The 18,056-nt window shown below is 37.4% G+C and overlaps 1 protein-coding gene across 1 annotated transcript in view; it reads right to left on the minus strand.

The window, feature by feature from the left end:
• The window catches only part of tbc1d32 (TBC1 domain family, member 32), a 69,427-nt gene that overhangs the window by 27,345 nt on the left and 24,026 nt on the right, over nt 1–18,056 (minus strand). Inside the window, 6 exon segments of the mRNA XM_051071757.1 lie at nt 5,559–5,642; nt 9,201–9,252; nt 9,254–9,327; nt 9,412–9,505; nt 12,144–12,252; nt 14,520–14,642. Of these exon segments, the coding sequence (XP_050927714.1) occupies nt 5,559–5,642; nt 9,201–9,252; nt 9,254–9,327; nt 9,412–9,505; nt 12,144–12,252; nt 14,520–14,642 (536 nt within the window).

The raw sequence follows: 18,056 nt of genomic DNA on the forward strand, positions 1-18,056 counted from the left end.
TGGGAGCACTCAAGTAGGGCAGAGTGGCTGAGACTGTAGTCAACGTCAATCAAACACTCAGTGGTGCCCACCACCCACTCCCCCACTTCACCCACACACACCACATGTAACTGGCAGATTGCGGAATTCAACAAGAGCCCTGACAGGTCCTTGGTCTCCTCAGAGGCTATTTGGTGGGAGGAATATAAGACGGTAAAATGGAATAGGTGTGTGTGTGTGTGTCGGTGTGTGAGAGGGAGAGAGAATACAAAATAGAAAGGACATCAGAGAACCTTCATTTTAAAGCAATGAAAAGATGTAGAGACGTAGGCTAATATGGCAATTTCATAACAGATTTTTGGGGTGATGCTGGAGCAGTGGGTGCAAGACCATTTTCAGGGTATTATAAATTTTATAAAACAGTTTCTATGCAACAGTACTGAGGATTGTATTAACATTTCTGACTAAAGCAAATTGCTTTTATGAGACAACTCACTGGACTCCAACAGAATTAATTACCACTTGTGGCCAATTACCACTGTTGCTCAGCTAAAGTTCCATTGTGTTGCCTTGACCCTGAACTCAAAATGACTTTTGTTTATTGTTACTTCATCTGGATGACTGATCGTCACTGTACAGAATGATGTACAGTATGTCCTGACAGTCTGTAACTTACACATGTTTGATGAGGGAAGTTGAAGGCTCAAGCGCTCCTAAATTAAGAATGGACTTTTTAGTAGCAGACATCATATGTCCAGAAGTTTAACTTTTGATATTCAACCATGTTATCGTAATTACTCTGGCATTATAAGCTTTATAACTGCATGTATTTCTAATTTTAAATTGCACCTTATATTTAGCTGTTTTTTTGTTTGTTTGTTTTTTTGTCTGAGCTCAGTTATCATTTTTTGTAATTATACAAATTTATCATAAGTTTACTATGTACCTGATTTTAGAGTTAGGGTTCTAGGTTTGTGTCTTAAAATACTAGTCAACAACTTTGTGTGTAAAATCTGGGAGGACTATTCCCCATAATTGTTCTGCATTAATGAAGTTATGTAAATGAGTCTGATTTCTAAAAAATGAAGTCATAAAGTTGGAAAAAAATCAACAACTTTGAAGTGTGTGAGTGAACGTAGATAAATAAATCATTAAAACAAACTCAGAATTAAGATTCTTCATCAGTGTGGCCTCAGAGGAGACGTGCCTCTGTACTGATAGACTTACAGAGACAGCGCTGATAAAAGACTTCCAATACACTGCGGGGAAATATTTCAGTCTTCAATGGGGAGAAAAAACTAGCTGATGAGTCTTTCACCTTACTGAAAAATGCATAATAAATAAAAGCACACTGAAAACATTCCACATATCATTCCTAATTACTATTATTCATTATTTACACTGCGTTTTCAGAAACACTACAGACTGATGTGGCCTTGTATTAGCTGTCTTCGTGCCACAAATGACAAGTCTAGTAATTCATAGCATCTGATCCCATTGAATTCTTTTTACTTTCATGAATTCTCTCAACTGCTCTTCTCGAGTAGCTCAGGGACATTTGTCTGAATACATTAACATACATATTTACAAAGCCAATCTAATTCTGCACAGTGTTTCAGAAATTTGCATTACTCCGGCCTTGATTCCTACAATAAATGCCTAATATACCGTGACCATAGAAAATGCTCTATTTTGACGACGTTGGCAGGTAGAGGACACAGTATGTTAAACCACAGGAAAACCACTGCAACAACACATATGCCCCGTGCCACACAGCAGCTCACTCCTACTGGGACTGGTTTGTGTAATATATGAAACAGCTGATACATGATAAATGGACTGCACTTATACAGGGCTTTTTGTAGACTTTCTGATTAGGAGGCGAACCACCTCTACTCCCCTGAGCCACAGCTGCTGATCATGAGATAGTACAGTGTCTGGATAAAATAACTACACAGGGAAGTCTTATCCAGGAAGTAAAGTACCTGATTAATGACAGTACTTCATTACATTGATACAAAAGTCATTTTAAAATTCAATATTGTCATAAATCAATCCTGTTCACTGATTTGCAAAATCATCCACAAATAAACAATACAATATATCTTAGAGATACTATAGATACCCCTGTTTTTTAACAATGTGGAAAAATCGCTGACAGCTGACAAATTTATTTAGTTTCATGGTGTACCCTTTATTTGGAACAGTCTGCGCCATCTCACAGTTCTTTTAAATTCAGGCTTGAAACTTTTCTGTTTGCCATTGCCTGGAGCTATTTATTCACATCTTGCACTGCCTTGTAACTTTATTTACCGTATGTTTCTCTTCTATTTTAAATCTCGAACATGTGTGTTGTTTTATAATGCCTTTTACATCTTGCCCTCATATCTTTTATGTCTTCTGTATAAACTTGCCTTGCCTATGTCGTCAGATATCTCCACTCTACCTCCAACTGGTGAAACAAATCTTGTTTTTCAGTGTTTAGTGGCCATTCAGCCTAATATCATTAGCATAAATAAAATCACACACAGCATGCATAGAGTTAATTTGTCAACACTAGAAATCTACTGAAGGGATTAGATCAATTAAAGTCCCAACTGCATTTTGCACTATGTGTGTAGAGAAAAGGATGGAGATAAATACAAGGAGATAAATAAATGAAAACTGTTGATAAAAGTCTATAATTCAAAGAGGGATATAAAAAGATTTCAAAGATATTCAAATATCCTTGAGTACAACTGAAAACTATAAACAGAAGAGGAATAAACATATCAGCTTTTAGACAGTACCAGCATCAATTTATCACTCTAAGACTGACGATGACAGCATTAATCTGTTAAGGTTTAAGCTTTTAACACAACTGTAGAATGACTTGGTACTCAGTCCATTGTATGAGTTTTAAAAGCCAGACAGGAAACTGGTCACATCCTTAAAAGTGTACAGAGGAAATTGCCCATCACACTCAGCAGATGTCAGTAAGGACAGCTGATTTTTTATCCGCCCCTCACTCCCTGTCAGGCTTCACTTTATCCTTTTATGTGATCACTTTTTAATGTGCATAGAGCCATCGAATCAAAGCTATAGAGTTTTCTACAGCACGGAGGGTAATATTTCACACCGACTTTTAATAGCTTAATTGCATTTGATGGCTACAATATAAGTATTAAAAATTTAGATTTAATGTAAAACAGTGATTATGGTTGAAAAACTAATGATTAATGGACTATATGTGAAATTTGCCCGGGACACGAGTAACAACTCAGACACTAACTTGCTTTGTGTAACATGCCAGACTGAAATGGCCCAAATCTACATGTTTTATTCATTTATTTATTTATATGTTGACATGGCTAATATATGATTACATTTTTCATACAGAAACTGACTTCCTTGCCGTAATTAAAAACACATTGTTCAAAGGGTTTTATATTGTTGTCATGCAGAAAACAAGCTATTACCATAGTCAATTCATTTGCATAAAAATCAATTACACTGCAAAAGTGAGTCAAATTTAATGTGTTCAAGTGTCACAGTAATTGCTGGAATGTCTTTTTCAGAGACCAGTATATACAGGGAGTAGCACAGGTAAAAGCCTGATTATTCTTGATAATAACACAGCACTCTACCTTCACACACTTGATCTTCACTGACACAAACTATACTGCAACTCACCACCTATTTTGTTACATTATTAAGTTCATGTAAAATCACTGGATTGAAAATAGCACCTCTCATGGACAACACAGAAGTTATGATCCTAACTACCTCCCACATATGTGCCCACGTTCATTTCTAAATCACAGAGTATGGGAGAAGCAACTGCCCAGATGTCACCTATTTGCTTAATTTCTCTGGAGTAATCATGGTATTCTCCTTTTTTCTTCCCTTCTGCTGTTTGCTGTAGTTTTTGTTGCTCTACACCTGTTGTCTGTACTTGACTCTCTCTGTGTGATCACTGCATTTGGGTTCATCACATCTAGTGCTTAAAGCAGAGACAGTCTCATAATTATAATAATGTAACTAATCAGTGCCAGACGATCGTTCAGACATCAAAACATTATTTGAGCAGAGGCATAAAGCACAGCTGATTCAATTCAAGTGTAGTTTTTCATTATTTACACAGATGAATTGATTTAAGACATACAGTTCTGAGACAACTCAATCAAAGCTGAGGCTGTGATTATTACTACTATGGAAAATATTATGTCAGACTTGATTAAACATAAAGGAGTAATTACACTGACTGAGTGATCTTTTACTGAGGGGATTTTTTGCTGTATGTTTTTGCTGCATGTTAGCAGTAACTTGTGTAGTGTTTTCCAGATGAAGGGCGTGACGATACCATGATCTGATTTAACTGCATTTTATTTTTTAAAAATCTGTAAATTATTAGCACTTCATTACTTTTAGGAAAATGTATATATTTTTTTAAGATTTGGTATTTACTAATTAGCAGTTTTTCAGTATGATAAGGTTGTTTAGCCCACTGGCTACCAAACAAACGAGCCTACTAAAATCATTCACATGTTTGATTTTGGAAACATAACAAATTTTATCCTTGGGTAAAAACTGCTCTGAAAATTAGAAGAATTTCTCCACTTTTTTTATCCTCAGGCTGCCAGTCCACAGAGACCATCCCCGACCTCCACACAACACTGAAGAGGTGTGTCAACAAGGACAGACCAACGGTATTCAGAACCCACAACATCAAAGACAACTCTCATCCATCCCCTGATGCGCTGCCACTGCTGAGCTCTTCAGCTACCTCAGTGACCTCCACCAGAAAGATGGCAATATCGCCAGTCAAGGCCAACAATTTTCTTCCCCCTGCTGAAAAACTGTCCTTTCCTGACTCATCTGATATTTTTGCCAGAGGCTAAAGTCTGTCTGCTGATTCAGGAGTCCCTTGAGCTGACCAAGCTAGAAAGACCGGACTAACCCTAACCCTGCAATGTAGAAAAACATGCTCTGAAGGTGGGAATTGAATTCACTGCAGTCAGGGTCAAGTCATGTTGAACCAAATCTATTTTTTAGGCCAAAATCACAAATCACAATTTTTCCTCTGAGGGCTTTATCACCTGTACAACCCACAGCCCTTCATCCACACTATCCAGCAAACCACCATCGTAGCTGGTCATTGGTCACTGTGACAATAAACACACTAAACATCATATATTACTTCTCTGGGCTGAGTCTGAGCACCTGAGTACAAGCCTGGGCACCAGGTAAGTGCTTGCCTTGAGATACTAAGACAACACATCCCCAGGGTCACAGTGACAATATGCTCCACCAAAATAAGATGTTGATAAGTCTGACTGAAAGAGCTCTACAAGGCCCTACCAGTATAAATCAGAAGTGATGTGATGATTAAAACAACTATTTAATCCTTTAACAAAAACAAAAAAAAATTATAGTCATTGTCATAACCGAGAAAGTGACAGGAGCAGAGGAAAAGACAGAGGTTAGATCTACATCTCACATACAAAGACTCTGGATTACTCCACTGATCCACTGAATGCCCTTTAGTTATTTTCCTTTGTCTAAACTGTCAAGAGAAAAACAAGAGCTTCTGCACTGACCTTTGTACTGAGCTGGAGAGAAGAAGCACTCTGTGGCAGAGCTGGATAGATGGGCCACAACCTTCTCCAGAAGGTCAGCCAGCACTGAGGAGAAAAAACAAACACACCTAAAATTTATGCTGGAACAGCAACAATAAAACACTGTGTTCAAGGAAAATCCAAATTCAAATACATCAGTTGCTTTACTTTACAAATACTTTCCCTGTAAGCCACACAGTATGCTTCTTTATTGTAGAAGACATTAGAATTAAAATAATAACAACTTCCTAAAAATTCACTCGTCATATAAACAGCTTAGAAATGTGGCAGCATTGACATCTAGGATAGTTACGTCTCTGATGTAGAAGATCACCGTTCAGTTGCAAAAACACATGTACAGTAACACCATCACTACACTTGGCAAATGTGCATCCACTCAACTTATGGCTTCACTGCCCCTGATTGTCCCTGGGTAAACCCTGACAGCTTTGCTTTTAGTGTCATATCGCATTGCAGTGCAAAGAAACCACCCACAGTCACTGTAGATCTAATTGTAGTTATAGAGAGAAAACCGTGGGTGATGAGGCTGCTTGTAAAGGTGATACAGATAATACAGTACCAATCTCTTACAACACAGTGGCCCAGGAGCAAAGCTGAGATTGCAAAGGAGCTGTTGTTTTAATTTTCTGAACAGATGAGTTTGCCACTTACATAAGTAATGACTTGAACCTTAGTTTCACAGACATTCTCAAGTGTTTATGTCACTATCATTTTCTTTAATAAATATCTGAAAGAACTTCAACTTTTCTTTGTTAATACCCTGCACTGACTACAGTACACTGCCCTGACTCTTTCCAGTATATAAAAATCACTAAATTGACTAATTTGGCAGCATTTGTCTGAGCTGTATCCATAACTTAATATTTGCATTTTGCATTACTTTAATTCAAGGTGTAATTATTACTGAAATTATTCAGTGTCCTACTGAATCTTACACCAAACACTATCTGATTTTACATTTACATTTATTCATTTGGTACACAATTTTTCCTAAATCCACTGAACTTCACCAAATGAAGTACATTCCAGGCCAGAGCCCATCGAGGAGAGAATAGTTGCCACAATGCTCAATCTCTACTTCGACTTGACACAAGTGCAGCAGGTGTTCAGATGTTCTTTTTACCATTAAATAAATATATAGTGAATTAAGTGATGTAATATGTTTTCTTCTTTTCAGTTTCAGCTGAAATTATTGCATCACTTCCTGTAGTTCCTGCAATAAATCCTTCCTTCCTGAAGGTTATAATATTCAGTATTTGTTGAAACTGTTTTGGAGAGGTGAATTTTATGGTCATTTTGGAGGCTGTAGTTTGCAGTGCTGTTGAAGTGCACTGCAATGGGAAATATTCTGCCTTTTATCAAATCAAATTATTACTAGTCTCTTACACTACATCTTAACTTTTCCTCTTGTATTTCTTATTTGTTATTTTCACTTTTTAATTTCTATCCAGTTGCTTTTTATATTGTTTTATGCTGCTTTTAAATTTTGTTTTTATGCCTTTTATATTTTATGTAAAACACTTTGAATTGCCGTGTTGTTGAAATGTGCTCTACAAATAAACCTGCCTTCTCTGATATAAATATTTAAGTACCCCTTAATTTGCCATTGCTAAAATGTTAATATGCAGAGCAACAGCACCACTTCTGGTCCACTTGAAGCACTACATAACATTAATTTAGCATATTTAAATAGTATTTTGATGTACTTTTTCATAACTGCTAGTCAGTGACCACTGATAGCCACTTCCTACTTGCACTTGGCCTGGATCCAGTTAAGGCTGATGACATAGGAATCTTATCTGGTGCCATCCTGAGATGAGGTATATCACAAAATATTAACTGCAGTAAAAAAGCAGCTATCGTATGATGGCAATCAAGGATTTCTATCATTCCAAGTCAACATAAAACAATATAAAAACAACATGAAAACTCTCACTATAGTGTAAAGTGAAACAGGATGTTAGTGAAGTCATGTTCATGCAACAAAGTGATGAATCCCTCTGTAAATACATACGAACATCTCACAAGCTGCCAGTTTAGAAAATACAATGAGCGCTGAATCATAACTGCTAGCGGGATTCAGACTGCAATTCCATGACTCTGAGGCCTGTTGAATGCATCTCATTGACATGCTGTTGAGGGAGACCAATTAAGTAATCAATAGGCTGGCAAGATAGTGAGGTATTGAACATGCAAACAATTCTAATCATGAGCGTTTTGATGAAGAGATTGTATAGTTAATCGTTTTCATCTTGCAGCTGAATGGAAGCCTATCAAAGATACAAGTGCTAATCAAAGTGTCTTCATACGCAGAGCTAGACTAAGTAAATGTTCAATAAATTGCCTAGGAAGTAGGTTAATTTAGTAGTCAACCTATAAATGCTACAATTTCCTTCACTGAATGTTTCCTAAAAAGTGTAATGCCAGGTTTTGCGTGATTAATGACGTGCCAAATAAAACAGCACTTCTACAGCAAAGGGAAACTCAACAAATAATAAATCTTGATCGTAGTCTTCCTTAAATGAACACAATGGAGCAGAGAGTGGATTCCTTTACAGGCTCAGTTCTAAAGTGTACTGATGAAAGAAAGCAATCACTGTACAGTACATGCATTAATGACAAGACTGAAAGCCCTCCTTCATTTCAGTGTATTTTTGTGCTCCTTGAATCACCACTATTTACTCCTACGTAGGAAAAAGTAGGCATCAGTGCCATTTCATAGTGGCTGTCAATCGCAGCGATGAGGAGTTCTTAAAAGGTTCATGGACGTCAATTGTGTGTAATCTTGGTGAGTAGGTGTGTGATGCACCTGCAGCACATTACAAGAAATCAGCAGATAATGTAGTTACACACAGAATCCATGATGCAGTATAGTTATAGTTATATGTTCTTCCCATTATTATTAGAACACTTATACATGTAGATTTTTATGGAGCTAATGACAGTTGCTAATGAGTTTGTACAAGCTGTATGAACACCTGAAGGTGCACATATTCCTGCTGAATAATGTAACGATGGACGGCGTTTGTTAACTTCCTCCCACTATACAAAAATGAAACCAAAATGTCCCAGATACAGGCGCAACCATCTTACAGAGCATCAAATAACTAAGAGATAACAGGAAAACACTTGGACATGTATCAGCATGATAAGAACTACACATGATACTGGTTTTTCAGTTTTGCTCATCTCCCGTCCACTAACATTGAGGGGACAGGCTTCATGACCTGACAGACAGTAGGGGGGTGATAGAAGATATTTTGGTTTAATTTTAACCTACACACCCATCACAGTGTGATTTGACTATTATCTTCAGCTACCATTATAACACACTTGACTGTGATGATTGACTAGGTTATTATTATTATTATTTTACTGTTTATGATACTGTGTCATACAGTGTCTATCCCTCTTATCATCTCTTATGATGACAACAAAAACCCTCCTATCTTAGGCGGACAAGGCAGTTATCCAATCTCAAAAAAGTCTAAATGCACATACGAAGCATTTGAGCTATGTTTCTCTAACTTCTGATAAATTTGACCACTGACTGATTTGTGGCTGATAAGAGTATTGATATGTTAATAAAAACCAGTAGTCTACCTTTTCCAGTTAGGATGCTGGATTTGGAGGTCATAAGTTTGCAGTACTGCCTACCGACAGATCGCCATCCAGCTCTCGTCGCTCTTTGTGTCTGTAGATGATGCCAAAAATGCACTGATCTCAGAGTCTGTGCAAGGAGAAAAAAGCTACATGTAAAAAAATCACAGTGATGCACCAGTAAAAGCAGCAGCCTCATCAAAGTGTCTCTTACCATGTGAGTCATGGATGATCTTTGGTGGGTCCAAGGTGTAGCAGTGAGGTAGAGGGTAGCTTGAAAACATGGGCCAGGGGTAAGGATCTTCACCCTGGAGTGAGCAGATAAAGAAACTCTGTTAATTATTTGACCACCTCATTACACCTAAGTATAATAATGATAAACAACATTTCAGTTCTGCATTTAAAACATATTCATCACATGCTTCAAATGTCACATAATGAGATACATACATGTGAAGCTGTGGTGGTGAGGTGTGGTTGTTCATGAGTGTGCTGGGTTATTAATGGGTCATTACGTTGGATTGTTAACATTTGTTTCTAATCTAATATACTAAAAAACTATGTTGACAGTGTTTGATGACGGCATTTTAAAACGCTGAAAACTATGAACAGTGTAGAGCAGTTAAACAGTGACTTTTAGATGAATTCATTATGGAGTAATTGTTTCAGCGCTGAGCTGGTAGCAGTTCATCACAATATTTGTTTGTTTATATTTGTATGCTATCATCAGTTCTTTCCTCCTTTCTAGTTTTTTTCTTCCTCTCTTCCTTCATTTATTCCTTTCTTTGTAACTCACTGCCATTTAATGTTGCATTCATTACGCCTGTCATGACTTATTTTTTAAGAGCCATAACTTTTAAGTCATAACTCAGCATGTGACGTGCCAAAATAATGTGCTCTAAATGTTAATGGGGTTTAGAAAGCAGGCCTCTTTATCCAACTGTCTGTGCCCTTCACTCATGATAATCCCTGCTGGTATTTGAGTCTGTCACTCAGGTGGTGTGCTTCTCTGACAATGTTAGAAACAGACTTAAAAAGTCCCGTATGTTAGGTAGGCACTGATCAGCTTTGGGACTCTCCAAATAAAATGTTCTGTGGTGATATCATTTTTCATCTTTCTCCATAGCTACACTGTGTTTGGAGGCCTGATATCAGGACACACAGGCCGGGTGGTAATCCAGGATTTTATACATAATGAGATGCAGTCCAAATTCCCTGACAACTCCACCACCTACAAAACTGCTGACTATCCATCAGAAGTATTTACAAAGAGAGCCACATAATTCCACATCTTATCAACTTTTCAATGATATCTTCTGCAAATGTTTATCTCCATACATTATGGTCAAAATGTTGTTTCTCTACACTATGGAGAATTTCATGAAGAAAACAAAATCCTGCTCATTTTACTTTGTTTTGTTTCTTAAAACAGAAATAATGTAAGATTCTTAATTTGAGACAAACTAAAAAATATCAGCCTTAATAAAACATCATGTGTAATAACTGAGCAGTCACCAAACTAAAACTATTAACCTATTAACTGTGTTGAAGAGGCTATAAAGTACCAAATCCTGGATCACAGGACATAAACTGTTGGTCATATTCCAAGAAATATGAGTGATAGCTATGCACACAGGGCATAATCTGACTCTTGCAACAGTTCCTGTGAATTAGTTCTTTTGTGCATACTTTCTATTAAAAAAACATGACCATAGAGCAGTCTTTGGGTTTTCTAGTCCCATGCAAAAATAGATGAAAGCTAACAGTTTAACAATTGGCAAATGAAATATTTCCAGTAGTATACAGCAAAAGTCTAAACATTGAAAACACTGAAAAAAACACTTTGTAAATGTCAGGAGCAACCATTATTTTAACACAGTGAAGCTTCTCTTTTAATTTCTCACCAAGAATGGATTCTTTTTCCCATTTGTTTTGCAAAATTCACACAAAATCAGTACTTATTTAACAGCTTTCTGCTACTTGTATTCTCGACAAGTAACAGGAGAGATGAACAAAAGAGACCTGTGAAACATGAAGGAAATACTCGCTAAACTAATTTACACTCTCCCCTTCAGAAATCTTCTTCATATCCTTTCCTTGACCTAAGTGAAAATGAGTTCCTGTTTTGCACTCAGCGTAAACAACACCTAAATAATTGATATCTATCTCGAAACATGCTGAGTAAATAAGGCTGCAGGCTTCAAACCGCGACTGAAGCCCAGTTGGTAATCAGTCGGACTCCTTTCATCATTTGTAATAAAATTACCAGCTGCGCAAAGTCCAATAGAAACTGATGGATTTGTGTGAGGTTTGGATCATGAGCACAGTGAAGACTGAGTTTGCGTTAATTAGAAACAGTGATGAAAAGATTAAAACTATTTAAACCATTTATACAGCGGAAATGGTAAATTTTCTCTATTTCACAAAGGTTTTTGCTCAATTCTGACCAAATTAAAAACAGCTAGGCACTGTGAGCACAATGTGATGAAAAGCAATAGATCTTCAAGTGTCCAATTAATGCAGAAGCAGGATTGAATCAGTCTGGGGAGCTGTTCAAAAAGATCAACAGTGGTGAGGAGTCAGTGTGTTTGCCTTCCCCTAAAAGATGCTTAGGAAGACAATACATCACCAAAGGATAGTTGTTAGGATGCTGAAATGTCACCAAAATATCTGTCCAATGGAGCCTCACAGAAATGAAGCTGTTTTCATGGTTGCATGACATTTAGATGGTTTAAAAAAATAGTCTGTTTAAAGTTGAATATGAAGACAAACAGCATTTTGTCCACCCCTAACCATTTGCTGCCACTTTTTAATGTATTTTCTGAAATAAAAGATGTTCATAAAATAAACACACATAATTCATTTTTTATGCAAAACTTAGACTCGACTGGTGAAAAGGAACCAACGCAAAAACCAGGTTACAATGAAAAATGAAGTGTAGCTGACCTCTTGCAGAGCTCGAGGAGGAAGCCTTCTCTCAGATGGCCCTCCCACCACACTAACACGAACCAGCACATGATTCCTCTCCACTGACAGACTGTCTATGATGAACTCCCTGGGAAGGCAGAGGGGATTAGACAAAGATAGATAGATAGTGTTAAGAGTAGGTGCAAAACAGGATTAAACAACAATTACAACAGGCTCACACCCTAATGCAATAGATGTTCAGGCATTGAGATGTGTACTACAGCTTACAGTATCTGCAAAGATTGGCCCCATAATATTTTTGGTAGACAAGGTCATGTAAAGTAATACAACCACTGTAGGCAATCACTGACACCTCAAAAATTCCCCAGTTTAGTGTAGCTCAGACAAGTTTATTTGAAAGTCATATAAAACTTTCCATAGAGTTTGAAGCCTCTGAATGACTGCAACTATACCATTGCTGTAAGGTAAGATAGGAGAGAAAGAGAGAAGGTTTCCATGTTGAATTTCAGATAAAATCAGAGAATATTCCAATTATAAAGGCACTTTAAGGTCGAAGGGTGTCAGCCTTGGTGGATAGTTCTTATAGCTGAGGCAATTTGGACTTGAAATTAGTAATAAAAACGAACTATCTTCTTGTACAGTGCTCTTTCCAAGAGCCTGTTTGCCACAAAATGTCATTTGCATACATTTTTCAGGAAAAAAAAAGATTCACATCACTCATGGCTCAAACAGCTGAAGTGAAATAAAATGTGCAGATTGCCCTTACAAAGTAGCTTTAGTGAATTTGAGTGTCATTGATACTGAAAAGGTCAGAGCAAAAAATTAAATAAAGACAGTTAGGGGCAAAGAATGAAACAAAAAGTAGGGTAAATCAAGAGTGAGATGCAGAAAAGTAAAGTTTAGATGACATTGAACAGGAGCGAAAAAGAGGAGGATGAAGAAAAGAGGGTAAAAGGAAAGAATAGATGATGCTGTTCATGATGAAAATGGGAGCACGAAGGGAAGAGAGGGCAGGAAAGGAAGATAAATTAACAAGTCATTACTCTCTAAAATTGAGCCAGCACTCAGACATGCAATGTGAGTTGGCATTTCAGGGCCATTTCCATTCATAACCAATAGCCATGGCTCTGCCATCCTTTACAAAAGAGAGAGGGGCTCTTGAACACCCACTTTCGGAAATGGCCTTTTCACATTCTTTCTGCTTTATTTCATTTTGTTTGTGACAAGACAAACAAACAATTTCTCATCCTGAGCAATGATTAAATTTGAAAAGTGTTCTGTCATATCAGGATGATGCACAGAGGAGCAAAAAGTCTTTTCTGAATGAGTATGAGAGAGAATGACTATGAGAACTGAACATGCTTGATGTGGAAGCTGTTGAAAGGTCTAAATGAATGAAATAACTTCCCTCAGTCCAACTTGCTCCGGTTATAGTAAATTGAACTTTCAAGAAACATACTCTGACTGAAATGTCTAGAGGAGCCAAAGGGGTAATGTCAAAGTACAGGAGGGGTATTAAAGGAACGTTTTTTTAAGATTATTGCCTTTATTAGTTAGCAGACAGAGAAGGCAGACAGTAGGGGAAAGACACGCAGTTAATGATCTGGCTGGCTGAGAGTCAAACCAGGGACCTGCTGCTCAGGGCACATGCTCCCATGGGTTATGTGCCTTAACCGTGCAGCCATTGGGTCACCCCAGGAATAGTTCAACATTTTGGCAAATACAGTTTGCTTTCTATCTGAAAGTTTGATTAGAAGACTGATCTCCCTTTAGTGTCTGGATACAAGATGTGGTCAGCTGAGTGCAACACCTGCCCCGTCTAAAGGAAAAAAGACATCAACTAGCGCCTTTAAAGCTCAGTAATTAACACAATAAATCAAATTTGTTTGATCCATTTACAAACAAATGAAACAACCGCAATCTGCTGTTTTAGAGGGGAGTTAGTGCTGTAACTATGCCTTAGCTAACAACAGTTAAACACTGGCACAGCATCACGGAGTCTTGTCAATGTTTGGTATCCTCATGCCTGTTCAGATGCCAAAACCTGTGCTCACAGACCACGTCTACAAGCCTGCACTAAAGCCAGAGATGCTGCACAGACGTACTGGGCTTGATACGCTGCTGTTTGTTAAGAAATACCTCCACATATATTCCCATATATAAAATTTTAAAAGGACATTTATATTTACCACTTTATAGCAGTCAAAGAAACCTGTAGATGCAAAAGCCGCTTTGTGTGACTTATTGGCAGAACTAAAGTCACTTTAATATAAACTAGTATTTTGTTTCTACAAGTTAGAAATGCTAATCTCTGCAAATAAGCAGCAGTGGTAAGATTAGATTATGTAATAGAGGACAATAAAACTAATAACTTCCAAACCATGCATATCATACCCCTCACTGGTGTCAGGCTCAGTGACGTTCTCCCTCTGACTCTGCAGCAGCATGGAGCAGATGTTGTACTGGCTCTCCAGCAGCAGAAATGAGTCCAGACTACAGCAGAGCACACTGAGCAGTCTGCAGCAACACAAACAAACAAAAACAAAGGCATTAAAATATAGAGAGGACTGACATTGTGAGATACAGCACCAAAGAGCAGTTACGGCTATAATGTAGTATAATTGTACAGCAGGTAGAGCCAAGCAGACAGACCCTGTTTGGACTTTGGTTGTCTGTTTCCCCTGGCCTTGTATGTCTGAAAGTGCTGGATCAGTCAACACACTTTTTCTTCACCAGCTTGCCGTAGCCAATTGTAAGCTTTGTTAAGTAGGAGCCCTTGGGAAAAGTTTCATGGTTCATTTTCAGTTGCTGGTAATGACACCAGGCTCAAACAGGCTGTTAAGCTGCAGTGGCATTTTGAGACTCTGAAGTGGCAAAGAAAACTAAGAGCCAGAGGAAGCTCTTAAATTTATATGGACCAATATTTATAGAGAGAGAAAGCCTCATAAAATCTATTAAGCATGCATCAATAATTTTTCACTTCAGCATTTTTTTATATTTTTAAAGAATAAATATTAAAAAAAACATAAAAATCCCAAGAGAACATCCCAGTCACCTCCTCCCTGACACCAGAGCTTATCTTAATTTAGACTACATTTAAGTACTTATTAAAAAGGTCTCATATGTGTGTCACCAGTGCAGCATTAATCACAACAATCTAGTTAATGTTTATTGTCTCCCTGCTCCCCAGGCTGCCCTTGAAATTAATTATGTCAAAATTGGTCTCGCATATCAGGTTTCTATCAAATTGGTCCTCTCAACATGTGGGATACCACCAGGTGGACCAGGTGGACTTCTCATTTAATCCCTTCTTCCCACTTTTAATTAAAGTTGTGACAAGAAGAAGTGATTATGTGTAAGTTGTAAATGTTCCCCTGTCTCTTCTGGAAATCTTTACAAACTTATGACATTTCAGGTTTTTAATCTATTACAAATCCACAGAACTCATGTCATGTCTGCGCATTAGGTATAATGCAGTCTCAGCCTCTTTTATTTCAACTCATGATGAAAATGGGAGGAATAACAGAAGTGTTGCATTTATATTTTTGTTCAGTGTATATATAATGAGCATATCTCTCAAAATACTGAACCACTGTTTCTCTTTAAATGTAGACCTCAGGGCCTCTAATGGTTTTATTTATCATCCAGACTCAGAGTGGTCAACACAAAAACACTCAGGGATACTGTGTGACCATCAGAAACATGATTATCTTATTCCAGTAATGACTAATTGCCAATTACTTGTAAAGAGCCCATATAAAGTGACACACTTCATCTGGCAAAGTCCATAACGACCCATTAGTCAGCTAATAGACTAAAACTGGGCGGCACTTAAACAGGCAGCAAAGCAACAAAACACTGTTTGGCTGATTTGCTGCTTCTGTTTGAGCTTAATCAATCGCATAGTCTCTGACCTTCCTTTGGTGTTCTATGCAGATAGTTTGATGCTTAAGGTCAATCAAGTTTTAAAATGAATAAAAAAATCGGTTTAATTTTCTCCTACTCTGAACATGAGTAGTATATTATAGTTCATTTTATGTACGTGCAAGTTGGTTTCCTTGTTCACATCACTGCTATTAAGGGACCGCAGACTTTCAAAAACAAGAAATGAACAGTGAAATGAACAGAAATGTCAGGGATATTTTTGAACATTTAAAAGCCTGTTTAAAATTACCACTTGGACCCCAACTTCACAAAATGTCATTTCAGTTATAATCGTGTGGGTGTATATGTAAGCTTTTTTTTTTTAAACTGACAAGAGGTACAGCAGTTATTTAGCTCTGCATGTTGTTTTGCGTCTTGAGTGTGTCAGCTCTGGTGAAAAACACCTCTCCTTTAAAGCAGCTGCTTCATTTCCTGATGTGCTGGGCAGTTGCTTGGACTCCTGTTTGACTGACATCTCCACTCACTCACTCTGACAGCAGCACAGCAAGAGGCTGAGAGTCTGTCACGCCTTCTGACCTCTCACTGTTTGAAACAAAGGAATAGAAAACCTGCCTCCAACCTTGTTGCCTGAAGGAGTTTTCATTCTACCGCTGCTACTAATGATTATCTTTATCATCAGTTAATCGGCTGATTATTTTCTCAATTAATCACTTGGTCTATGAACCACAAGAAAACAGTGAAACATTTACTGTTTCTCAGTAAAGTTACATGTTGCTTTAAGCAAGAATGGCTGAAAACTGAGCTACACTAACATGCATGAATTAATTTATATACTGTTTTCAAAGAGAAAATGCAAACAAATTTATCAGTATGTTTATCATTTGCCTCTACCCAGCTAACCACTGCAGCTTCGCAGCAAAGCATCACTGTAAATACACAGATTGGTTGAATGACAAGGCACAATAAACTGCACAGTTAGCCCCATAGGAGGCCAAACACCCTGATGTGGGTAATGTGCAAACACTAATTAACAACAGAAAGTAGGACAGTGGGGCAGCACTACTAAATTGGCATAAACATCAGTTTGAAAAAGAAAGATTGAAGGAATAACTGAATGACCAAATTCATTCAGAGTGGTTGTAGATTATTTCCAAAATGCAATGTGCTATTTGTCAATTAAGACATTTATATTCAAATTGAACCCAAAGAGAAAAAGAGAAACACTGAGGCTGGATGGTTGAGATTACTGAAACACTACAGTCATCTATGAATCTAACTTGTAGTTGTAGTTTTTATTGATGCTGACCAGGTTCATGGCTCATGTCATCTAATGTTCAAAGACTTGCATTGAAACCCCCATTCATGACAGATGACGACTCCCTTGATTATGTGCCCACATGCATCGGGAGACTTATGTATAAACCAATTAAAACCCAAGGGTAATCTGCTCCCCAGTATGACTGATGATCATACTACTGATTGATTAGTCATGCATGAGGTGAGATGCAAATGGTCAACTATTGAGCTTGGCTTATAGCAGGGAGTCAGGAGACGTGTTTATATTAAACAATCTAAAGCATCAGTATTTATGAGCTGGTGATCATTTAAATGTCACAGTCAAAAAGTTAATAATTAATCAATGAGAAAACAATTAAAAAGTGTGATAGTGAAAAGAAAATCTCTGGACATATGGAAATCTTTTTCCATAGGTTTAAAGAGATTCCAAATTGTAGCAAATCAAAAAACTAAATCCACAGTAAAAAGAAGAGACAAAACAACATACACACCATTGCTACACCACTCTGTATAAATGAAAACAAGTGCTTTAAGTTAATGATCTGCACATATCAAGGTAGCAGCATGAAAAGCCCACAGGCTATGCATCATCAAAGATCAATTAGAAGCTTCATTTGGGCCTAAACACTACACACACCTCCCAATAATAACATGAAAATTTACTTTACTTTACTGTGGGGGAATCTCCGCTTTTTCATTTGTCATTACTGAGCCTGAAACAAAACAAAGTAATCTCCTTCACTTTGTTGT

The sequence above is a fragment of the Lates calcarifer genome, linkage group LG7_1, assembly GCF_001640805.2.
Source record: "Lates calcarifer isolate ASB-BC8 linkage group LG7_1, TLL_Latcal_v3, whole genome shotgun sequence".
NCBI lineage: Eukaryota > Metazoa > Chordata > Actinopteri > Centropomidae > Lates > Lates calcarifer.